The sequence below is a fragment of the Urocampus carinirostris genome, chromosome 13, assembly GCF_059441175.1.
Source record: "Urocampus carinirostris isolate Australia breed hairy pipefish chromosome 13, RoL_Ucar_1.0, whole genome shotgun sequence".
Taxonomy (NCBI): Eukaryota; Metazoa; Chordata; class Actinopteri; order Syngnathiformes; family Syngnathidae; genus Urocampus; species Urocampus carinirostris.
The window spans coordinates 40,847,215-40,859,840 of record NC_142361.1 but is presented as its reverse complement, the minus strand read 5'-3'; the positions used below and the strand labels follow the sequence as shown (position 1 = coordinate 40,859,840).

Genomic DNA, 12,626 nt, shown 5'->3' with positions numbered 1-12,626 from the left:
AAAAACATGGATGTCAGGTTAATTGTCCGGTCCACATTGTCCCTAGGTGTGAATGAGCGAGTTGTTTGTCCCTGTGTGCCCTGCGATTGGCTAGCAACCGGTTCAGGGTGTCCCCTGCCCACTGCCCAAGGATGGCTGGGATGGGCTCCAGCCCCCCGCGACCCAACTGAGGATAAGCGGTGCAGATAATGGATGGATGGACGGATGATATTGACTATTGGTTTTTAAAATTCTTACAGGGCCAATACTGATTATTAGTGAGCAGTTCTGCTCATGGTTCCTGCCGTTTGTCTACTTTTGTCTGACATGTCTCCCTTAAAAAAATGACCAAAATCATTTTTTGCAGGACCGATACTGATTACTGCCTGTCAAGGGCACTGATAACCAATATTTTAAGCTAGTAATCTATTGCAGCAAAGTTGAAAAAAGAATCCTGTCATAAATCAACAAAACTGTTGTAAGATACTAAATATCAACCGATATCATTTTGCACGCCGATACCGATTATGTGTGGTCGATTTCAAGCTGATAATTGCAGTAAAAAAGGTGAACATTTTTTTTATTGGGTCGATACAAACTGATAGTGGTTCAGTAGTTTGATAACCAATATTTGAAGCCGCAGTAAATGCATCATTGTTTTAGATTGTAGGGATTGCCCGATATTATTTTTGTAGGACTGATACTGATGAGTAGTCTTCATGGGCACTGTCAACCAAAATTTGAAGCCTGTATTCAATTGCAGTAAGGTTGGAAATCAGGTATGGATATATTTGTGTTTAATGGTTGAAAGCGAGGACAAATCGTTCCTGAGAAATATGAGTTGAGCTGCTCAAAGTCACTGGACTCAAAAAAATAGAATATTCTGCTTCATTTCTTTATTTCCTGTAATGTAATTCAAAATAGAAATACATCCAACATTCTGAATTCTTGGCAAAACCAGTGAGGTAGTGAAGTCTTTATTCTAATATTTCTTTGTAGCCCTAGTATACTTTTTCTGATATTCTAATATTTTTAAATATTATTGTTTTCACCAATATTCAAATATTTCAGTTAATTTTTTACTAAATCTGGAATGTGTTTTTTTTTTTTAATCGCATTACTGCATAAAGTACTTTTTTACAATGATCTTATTATCTAAGACGGTTCTGTATGTTGTAATATCGCACCGGGCTGTTGTATCGGTTGTGGCAATCGATACAAGGGTTGGTTGGAGAAGCTTTTCTTAAAAAAACATTATCAATATTATATTTAAATTTCAACAGGTTTGTTAATGTGGGTTTCATTTGCTAGTGAATTTTCTTTTTTAAACAACAATCTGATTTTCTCTTGTTTTTTCCCCAGAGATCCTACACGCTGATAGTAGAAGCTTTGGACTTCAACAATGAAACCAACGGTGAGTTTGCATTCTTTCTCTCAGGAAAGGAAGTCTTTTCTTTCCAGCAGCCCCCCCACCCCATGCGGACCCCCTCCCCCCAAGTCTGCAAGCACGCGTCCCAGAGAAGAAAGTGTGTTGACATGTGGACGTGAAAAGGAGGAAAAATGAAGTGAAAATGTTTGCTTTGTGCCCCCATGACGGATGGCAGGTGCTGCCATTTTGTCACCGGGGCGCCAAACGCAGACTTCATCCGGACCCCCAGACCTCACCGCCATGCTAACATAGATCAGAAAGGAGCAGGTGCTCGACTCTGTTGCGCTTTTATTATTAGTATTAGCAAATCAGTCCGGTTAGGCCAAGGTGTGTCTTTTAGACACTAAAATGCGACTCAAAGTGCACGCAAATTGTTCAAAGAAAAACTTAAGACCCGGAATTCAAAATAAAACAAACCTAGAAGCGTGGCGGCAAGGCACAGAAAAGCAGACTAGATCTCACCGGGCGAAACATGAAAGAACGAGAACGCAATAAATAAAGTTATGCCTGGATAGAAACTACATCATAAAAAACAAGGACAAACAGGCTCAGAGAGATCTTCTTCCCTAGGGCCATCACCACCCTAAACAAATGCGCACGATTGTCAAAACACACCTCGCGACTTGTGTATTTATTATTTTCCTTTTTAGTTGTTGCTAAATTAAACTGTGGAAATATATACTATTGAAAAAAAAATATATACCTTGTTAATTAGGGTGTTTTTAATTTGCTGGTAAATCTTACCACACTTATTATCGTTGCACTCATGTTACGATGCACTATTCTTTTTTATTGCATTATTATAACTTTGGCCAGTTTTCTAAGCACTACGTTATTCATTTTTTCTGCCTATTTCCCATTTAAGTCTTTGAGCTTGTTGAGTTTTCATTGCATGTTTTACCCAGGAGTGCCATGTCTAATCTCAATGTTTTCTCAACGTGGATATCAATGACAGTAAAGACAATTCAATTCAATATTCGCTACAACCAGCTTTACCAGAACAAAACATGAAATGAAGACAACGGGATATGCCGCTGAAAGGGCGGAAGAATAGACCATATTGCTGCATGGATAGAACAACGACACAATACTCTGACACCAGACAGCTCTAACAGAATATAACATGGAAGACAACACAGTATTGTTAAACTCTAACTGAACAAAACAGGAACGAAAGATGGTGCAGGGAAACTGAAGAATGGATTATTGAATGACATAACGTTCCAACACCAACCAGCTCTAACAGAACAACACTCGGAAGCAAGCGCATGATATGTTGGAATACCAACTAGTTCTAACTGAACAAAACGTGAAAGCGGGTGAAAGATACTCACACATTCTGAATAATGGGTATAATTACTGCTACTCTAAAAAGGCTCATTTCAATTTTTAAATAGTGCAAATAAAGCTCTTAAAATAAGATACATTTATTTGAAAGGGCAGTGATATGTGGAATATAAGCAAAATCATCCGGTTCTTATCCACCTTAAAAATGACAGATTTCAAACATACAACAAAACAAAACAAAAAACAAAACAGGAGCTGATTATTAGCCTTGGCAGGGTTAAAATGGCCACCTCTAAACATAAATTGGTGGAATTGAATCAAATGACATCCAGACTCGTACAATGTTATTGTTTCATCATTATTTCCTGAAATTTAAGATATTTTAATGACATTCTTTTTGAATACTTTACACATCAGATGCAAACTTTCTTGAGATTGTTTTAGCTGTTAAAAAGTGATTTCTTAAGAAAGACAACAGCGAGTTCCACCCTCATTAAACTTCTTTGAGCGATTTTTCTAGCTTCTTATGCTAATAACTTAACGCCAGTGCGGTTTTGACGCCATGGCAGGACAGAGTTGTATTGTAGCGTCCTGGCTAGCTCCAGCCGACAAAAATATCACACGCCGCACAGTCTAGTCAGCTGTTAAGCGTCGCTAGGCAACAACAAAACCTTTCTAAACATTGATGTCTATATTATTTGCTACGCTAAGATTTCTTTTCACGCCGGCCTTCCTGATGCGTCGGTGTCGTTTTACAATCGTAGCTAGCTTGAGAGATTGTTGCTGTGTTTTAACTACAAAAAAAAAAGATGATCCCAGGCAGATAAAAAAAAAACATTTGTTTTAAATGGACATAACAACAGCATCTTTATTTGCTTGTAAATTCAAGGCTGAAAAATTGGTTACGAATACAGGACTTTAGGGGGGCTAATTTTGGATCAATCTAACTCAGAGCGACCATTTTTAGGCTTAATTTGACCAATGTTGCATGAAATATATCAACCCAATTTTAGACGTATTTTGGGATAAAATGATGACTAATGGAGCCCAAAATGTAACTTCCAAAAAACATATTAGCTCCAATCCCACCCATCAAACACTCCTTCAAAAGTTGCAAAAAGACGCCAACATTCCGTGCAACAATGTCTTTATTTACTATCTGAATTGTGATCATTTTTATCGTTGCCTTATTCATTTATTAATTCACAATGTATTTTTTATTTTATTTTTGGAGGTTATTTTGTGTAGAAATGCAGCCCAACCTTACTCAGACCCAGTGTGCACACTTTTGCAACAACTATATCAATATTTCTGGGGGTCGACTGAGATTCGATCTGCAACCTCAATGGAACTGTTTAAATCCAGGCCTAAAACACCGTTCTGTTCTATAGCTTATGAATGACCTATATTTCATGTTGACAATATCTGTGTATTGTTCTTTATTGCAACATCTGTTACTCATGTGCGGTTTCTTCATTTACGTCATGTTGAGGTTTTGAGTTTTTCCTTGCCCTCATGTAGGTTTTAGATCAGGGGATGCTGTCATAATAGTCTGTAGTTTGCAATAGTCGGTGGTCTGTGCTGAGACTCTTTGTGATCAAGGGCTATACAAATAAACATGACTTGACTTGACTTATTTACTATTCACGGCCGTAGCACCCTGAGAAGCTGGGAGCTTAGCAACATCAAGCCTGGTTAGTACTCGGGCGGGAGAACACCTGGGAATACCAGGTGCAGTAAACTGGACATTTGGAGCACGCTCTGCTACGACAGCACTGACTGTACCCCCCCCCCTTTGTACGTTGAAATGAATTTCCCTAAGGGGGACCAAATAAATTGAATTATTATTATTATTGTTATTATTTGGTTAAAAATTGAAAGTTGTTAAGTTGACGTTGAATGTAAGGGGGCTAAAACACCTTTTGGACTAAATCACACCTAAATTGGACCAGACCAAATGTCCCCAAAATCTCATGTCCAAGACTCGTATTGTCTCTATTTCCCATACAGCAGAATCGGATTTCGACCAGATGTCTTTATTTTTTTGAAAACGTGCTATTTTTCAAGGCAAGAAAATACGTATTTTCTGGATCTAAATTAAATGACTATTTTGTTTTCAATGAGGTCCATGTTGAATGAGCTAAACACAGCCATTTTAGTTGTGTATTTTTATTGTAAATCCTGCCTAAATGGAACAGAACGGATGTCTTCATTTGATTGAAACATTGAAAACATACTTTGTGGAGACTAAATTTGATCCACATTTGATGGACTTTGCACCACCCCGTTTTATGATTTGGAACTTAATCATGTTTCACCTCAGATTTGTTTGGTCAATTACCACGGTTCTGTCCAATCTATTTCTTTATTTAGTTGAAAAGTGAAATTCGATAAAAATGTATTTCCCAGGCGCAAAAAAAAAAGACTTAGCGGGCTAACCTTTGGTCCTGAACCTTATCATAGACATCTATTTTTGGACAAAACCCTGTTTAAAAAGAACCATACCAATTTTGCCCATTATTCCTTCTGCAAAAGACGTAAAGTTCTTTTAAGACTTGTTTCATCACAGATGGTCTCAAAGTCCCGGTCTTCCGCTTGTTTGTTCATTTCTATGCGTTAGGCCAGAAAGTTTTCAGTCTTTTCTGCCGTATTTGGCGCTTCCCAGAGAGCCATTAGGACTCTGGTGCGAAGAACCCTCTCGAACGCCGGTGAAGGAGAAATGTTATAGACTTCAAACGCTATCTGGAGTACTCACTCTGTTGTCGTGCCTTACTCATTTGAATCAAGTACTTGGGAAAACAAATCCCTGTTTGCTTTCTGAAATGAATCTCAGAATATAAACCACTGTTAAAAAGTTTAGTTCACACTGACCATTTTGTTTTTAGTTTATCAAATGTGTTCAAAATGAAAATAAAACCAAACAGCTTGCCAACATCAGTTTTGCCGTTCCATGTGTTCCGTTACTCCCCAAGCCTGCACAAATTTGAGTCATTTTATTCATATTTAGTTTCTTTTGTCTTTTATGAGCACATTTGGTATTGGAGTCATCCAAAAGTCATTGAAAGTAATCTAGTTAAAGTAACCCTACCCAACCCTGTTCAGATATGGCCTTTTAAAAAAAAAAGTGATACTCTGAATAACCGACTTGCTCAAAAGAAAGTCCATTTTAGAGTTTTTCCTCTCCAACTTTTCAGCTCTGGTAACATTGCACCAGGGTTTTCTACTTATCCATTAAACTTAAGAATGCGATTAGCTAACACAATGTATTCTAACTTTGCCGAAATAATGCTTTCAGTATATCGTCCTCTATACACCTATGTGGATATCGCATTAAAAATCAGACATTTGCAGCTATAATAATCATTTATGTTAACAATATATGCGACATATTTCTGATTACTTTAACATTATCTTCATTAAAACCACAGTGCCTTTCCCTCCAAAATAAGGATAAGATTTGAACGGGCTTGCAAACCGTCCTCACTTCTATTTCGCCAGGCCTCACACAGGGCAGCACTTAGCGAGGACATGCTACGGCTACATGTTACGTGGACGTGCTCGCCATATAGGTGTCAAATATTGCCGGCGGCCGCTATTCCGCGTCTGAAAGGCCGCCGTCACGCACGCGCCAAAACTGGTAAATAAATAACAGCTCGGTTGCATCATCCCACGCGGGTTAGCGACTGGTCAACTCCCCCTTGCGCCGTAAATAAGACGGTTGACACATTTTTCATTCGCTCCCTAGTGAAATATTGCAAAGAATTGTTGCGTGTGCATGCGTGCCCGTCACGTGACAACATTAAAAGCTCTCTTCTTGTATTTCTCGTCTGCAGTGACTTGCTCGGGATGTTTTTGATCTTATCGCAAATTCGTTCTCCCGAAAAGGCTCGAAAAACATCGAAAATGACGCCGACGTTTTGTCAAACAGACAGTCTTTGTTTGCTTGAAATGTTGACATGTCTTAAGACCTGAAAATGACGACACTTCAGAGGCTGAATTGGAATTGAATTGTCTTTATTGTCAATGATATCAGCGTTGTGAAACAATGAAATTAGTCATGGCACTCCAGGGTAAAACATAAGAAAAACTCGGGAGAGAAAGAAGATAAAAGACTACCGGGATAAATGGGCAAAATCAATGACAAAGTAGTGCTTAGAGACTGACCTAAGTTTTCATAATGCTGCAATGAAAAGCAGTGCAATAACATTTAGCAGCAACTAAAAAAAATAATCCAAATATGTTTTTATGTACATATATCTCTATATTTTCACAGTGTAGCGTACCTATTTAGGTTGGTGATGGCCCCGGGGAAGAAACTGTCTCTGAGCCGGGACTGTACCGCCTACCGGAGGGCGATAAGTCAAAGAGGAACAGTCTATTATAATGTTGATGGCTTTGCTGCAGTATCGCGACCCGACAATGTCCTCCAAACTGGGCAGAGAGCAGCTAGTGAGCTTCTGGGCTCTGTTGATTCCTTTCTGTATTTGTTTCCTGTCTGTTGCTGTGCTAGCAGCATACTGCACTTTGACACCATATTTGGTCAACATTGCTGTAGCTGAACACAAACCTACCCAGCAAAAACTGGTTGAAAAGAGGTAGAAAAAAAAGACCAATATTCTTTATATTTATATGAAAAGACATTTAATAAGAAATATATTGAAGGCATTAAAAAGATTTGGGGTTGGGATGGGCTCCAGCACCCCCCGCGGTCCTACTGAGGATAAGCGGTGCAGATAATGGATGGAAAAAGATTTGAGGTCGAATTTTGGACTCTCACACAGCTGGAATTGGATGAAAGCAGATCAAAAACGCAAGGTTGGCCCAAAATATCTTTAATTGGTTGAAAAAAAATTAATAACCCAGACACAATTAGACAAAGTAAACACAATGACGATTTTTGGACTCAATTTGGTTGAGTTTGCTTGTGCTAAAGACAACACAACTTTCAATGTCCATTTTTGGACTAAACCTTGCTTAAAAGATAAATGAGTGCCATTCCCACCCAGAAAATTTGGTTTAAAATGGGTTTAAAAATGCCGGGTTTTTGTCCAAAATACTTCTTATTGGGTTGGAGAAACTACTTTTAAAAATAATAGATTTTGCAAAACAATATCTCTATTTAGGGGTCAACTGGATGAGCTAAACTCGACCAAATTTTATGACTGAATCCTGTCTTCAAACTGTCTACACCTGATGTTGTCCGAAAAAATGTATTCGTGCCATTCCGGCCCAGAAAAATGTTTGAGAACATGCTAAGAAAAAATATTGAAAAAAAGCCTAGGTTTTGTCCAAATGAGTCTTTATTTTACGAAAACAATGTTTGTTAAAAGACTACTTTAGGGGAATAAATTTGAACAAGATTAGCCAAAATAAACGCAACAACAATTTTAAATAAAAATTGTTTCACATTGGATGTGCTAAACATAACCATAATTTAAAACAGTCCAGACCAGATGTCGTCCAAAAGACATATTCGTGTCAATCTTTCCCAGATAAATATATGTTAAAAAAATACCCGGGTTTGGTCCAAAATACTTCTTTATTAAGTCAAATATGTTAAAAGATGATATTTAGGGGAATAAGTCTGGACGAAATTGGGGAAATACATTTGTTTGACATTGAATAGGCTAAACGACCCAATTTTTGGCATCCATTTTTTGGACTAACAGCTTTCTAAAACTGAGGAGACCAGAATTCCCACCATTCCCACCCAGAAAGATACGGTCGAAAAATCTTTAAAATTACAGTTAAAAACGCCATAAGACGTCTTTATCTGGTTTAAAAAAAACATTTAGGGGACTAAACGTAGGCGATATCGGACCAGCTCAATGTTTTCCTAGTTGCGGTCTCGCTCCGTCCTTGTCCTCTTGTGAAAGCCGTGACCCCTTAGTGTGTCAACACCACTGGCAGATAATATTGTGGAGACCGTGGCAGAAACGGTGAATTTAAAGAATGTATTCCAGTTTGAAGGGGAAAAAAGTGCTGAAAGTGGCGTAAGTGTCTTCAGACTATAATTTACGGCCACTGCGGTTCTGTCCTGATGTGTAAACCTGAGTTGGAAACCAACTTGTAACTCCAAAAAAGATCTTTAAAGTGCTTGTTAAAAACCGCCTCTTCTTCTTTACATTTCCTTTTCTTTTTTTTCTTTTTTCCCCATGAACCCTAACCGCTCACCAATTAACATACCAAAAAGACTGACTATAAGATGCTACTTTTTTCCCGTTGACTCCTTTTGAGAATTGTTTCTAGGTGGCCGAAAACATGCCTGTTAAATCAGTGTTTCTCATCCTTTTTAGAGCCGAGTCACCCTTTTTTCATTGAAAAATCTCGAGGCAAAAATGATCGTGTTGTCTGAATTGACATTATAATTTGCATCGCATTATAACTTAGGCCAGTTTTTCTCAGCATTATGTTGTAATTATATTTTTCTGGCCTTGTCATCCTGATGGTCTTTTCTCATTTTTCTTTTCAAAGTCGCTCTATGACACGTTTTACCCTGGAGTGCCACGTCTTATCTTGTTGCATGCAATGTTTCACGACGTTGATATCAATGACAATCAAGACAATTCTAATTTTATTAAGTTTTTCTTATCATTTGTGGTCATGGTAGCCACCAGGAAGAACGACAGGTAATTCATTTTTGCATATTTTTTAACTTTACTATATTTTCAACCTGTCATTCAAGTTGTTTATATATACAGTGTTCTGGTTTGTCGGTGTCCCTGCGTCCTAGACGCATGATTTTTGCGGGGGACGCATAGTGTCAAATCAACATGTGTCCCCGGGACGCAACTTTTTTGACACAAAATTGTCATTATTACCCGATCCATTTTTTTAACAAAGATTTATTGTTGTTTTGGTCTCGCGGTTTGAGTTTTCGTCTGCACACCGATTTCGGCAAAGGAGATCTTGTTGCTTCAAGATTATGTCATTGTTGTGTTGGTTGTCGTTGAGTGAAAGAGAAGTATGCCTCTGTAAATACAGTTCGTATTAGGTGCAAATCAACAATTGGTAATTTCTTCGGTGTCAGTAATAAGTCGAAACATAATGCAGAAAGCGATAACAACGGCAATAATTCCGGCACGAAATAACAGCGGAGAAATTCTTCGGAAGATCGCAGAGGCAAGGAAAACACGTATGTTGAAGCGAACGATTCGACGAAAGAAAAGAAACAAAAGAATACTCCTAGCAAGAAAATTACTTCTCTGCCAAAATGGACTCAATGATATTCCTGGTTACGCAATGAGGGGGATGATAATGGAGGCTACACATCACCAGCTTATGAAGGTGCATTTTACCAAACAATTGGACCTTAAGAAGGCATTATAACTTTGTATTGCCAATTAAATGTGATGATTAAAACTGAATGAAGATATAGATTAATATTTCAGCAATATTATTTTGTATGATGTACTATATTGTGACCTGAAAAATCTGAAGTGATAACCGCTTTGTATTACCAATAAATTGTGATGATTAAAACTGAATGAATATATAGATTTATATGATATATTTGTCGCCGATTTACAATTTCAACCTCGATAACACTAAATTTTGGGGAGCCATAGATCTCATAAACTGGTGAGAAAAGCGAGCTCTGTTGTGGGCACAGAGCTGGGCAGCCTGACAACAGTAGCTGAGAGACGGGCACTGGAAAAGCTGCGGTCAATCATTGATAATTCATCACATCCACTACACAGCATTATCTCCAGACAGAAAAGCAGCTTCAGCGACAGACTGCTGTCACAGTCCTTTTCCACGGACAGACTGAGGAGATCATTTCTTCCTCATGCCATGAGGCTCTTTAACTCCACCCGGGGGAGTAAAAGCCCACATTAAACCTCAACCCCCCACATTGCATATTACCATATTTTTATTGCAGTGTGTATTCTGTGTAGCACTATATAGATGCTCTATATAACACGTTACATCGGGTACTAACACGTTACATTGGGTATTTTTGTATTGCATTCTTTTTGCTTTATTATTGTTTTATTTTTAGCGCAGGGATGCTGCTGGAAGTGTGAATTTCCCTACGGGGATGAATAAAGTATCTATCTATCTACATCGCATGTAACCTGGCCCTCTGAAACTGCTTAAAATAGTCACATAAAAAAAGTGAATGAAACACGAATCGAAACTACTATAATTACTTAAATGAAAAAGGATCATGTACTACTATTAAAAATACAAATAAAACAAGCTTTCTTCCTTCAAGCAGTGCTTTGATGGCAGACATTATCGTTTCTTTTTCTACTCGATTGTTGTTGTCACACTTTTCCACTCCTCATTACTTACAGTACTTTCTTGTGACCCATTATTGTTGACAAAAAGGCAATTAAACAGACTTAATCATTATCATCTGTTTCCTTGTCAAGATCTCCAGTTTCAATGTGGCTGTTGATTATTAAAATTCACATGCATACCTAAACATACATACATCAATCTAGCCTATTCATCAATCCAAAATGTATTGCTATTTTATGGTTTTCACTCCCTGTTTTCCACTTTTCCTTTTCACTAACTTGCTTGGGTCCCGTTAGTATCATCAAAAAAGGCAATAAAACAGATTAGATCACGGTACAATGAAATGTGGTCCCTCTCAAACATTGCGTCTGTGCCAAGTTGTTGACACTGTTTCGAGAGAAAGGTTGTGTCCTTTTTGTCGATATAACCTGCCTTAACGTAACATTCGACGACGTGTCTTCGTAGGCGTGGACGGGAAATCCATCGAGAAATCGTCGCACTCGGGCATGATCAACCCCAGCCCCCACTGGCAAAAACTGACCCACAACGGGCCGGTGGCCCAGTTCGAGTACCAGATCCGGGTCAGCTGCGACGAGCACTACTACGGTTTCGGCTGCAACAAGTTCTGCCGGCCGCGAGACGAGTTTTTCGGACATTACAACTGCGACTACAACGGGAACAAGACCTGCCTGGAAGGCTGGGCGGGACCTGAATGCAACACGGGTAAGAAGAAGTTCATTATATAGCGCCAATCTTGGCATATGTGGATAATAATTTATACATAAATACCTACAAGTATAAACCACAACAAAATATGAGCTGACATATATGACAGAATACAGACAAGGTACATGACGCAATACATAACACGATACACAACACAATACATGACCTCATTTGCGACGCAATACATGACGCATTGCACGGCAGTTTACACGGCACCGTACACGATAGCGTTCATGCCAAAATAAATGATGAAAACACAACAAAATAAACCACTCCATACAGGACATAGTACATGACACAATACATGGCAAAAAAATGCCGAAATAAAACTCGACACAATATACACGGCAAAATGCACGACAAAATACAAGACTTAAAATACTGAAATGACAGAAACACGACACGGTACAAGACACAGCGCCCAACACTATACACGACAAAATAAAAGACACACAACACAACAAAATGAACTTCAAAATAAACATTCAAATATGTGACAAAATCAAAGACAAAATGTATGAATAAATGAATGGATAGCAATATTGTCATCTATTCAGGTATGACATGATCTATTCAGTGTTTGAATGAATGAATGAAAACTTAATTCGAACATAAAAATAAAAACAGAACAAAAACAATAACTCAACAACAAAATAATGTTACATAATATGTTCGAAAAGGGGTTGTCGGAAGCAAATGCTTATATTACCTACCCCTTTATCTTCCCTATTAAATACACCAATGATATAACAACAATTGTAATAATATTAATAACGGTTATGATATAAGAATAGCAACAATAACACAAAGGTAACCATAGTTCTAGACGCACTATTCCCAATCTCCCGCACCACTCATACGCCATTTTCTTCATAAATTTGAACACATGAATCGTTGGACATTGTTTGATCTGGTCTTGTAAATTGTTCCAAAGTTTGACTCCGCACACAGACACACA

General features: G+C 38.2%; 1 protein-coding gene across 1 annotated transcript in view; it reads left to right on the top strand.

The window, feature by feature from the left end:
* The window catches only part of jag1b (jagged canonical Notch ligand 1b), a 64,443-nt gene that overhangs the window by 26,439 nt on the left and 25,378 nt on the right, over positions 1-12,626 (top strand). The window contains exons 3-4 of the mRNA XM_088350949.1: positions 1,342-1,393; positions 11,408-11,665. Coding sequence (XP_088207075.1) covers positions 1,342-1,393; positions 11,408-11,665 — 310 coding nt within the window. The remainder of the gene's footprint in view (positions 1-1,341; positions 1,394-11,407; positions 11,666-12,626) is intronic.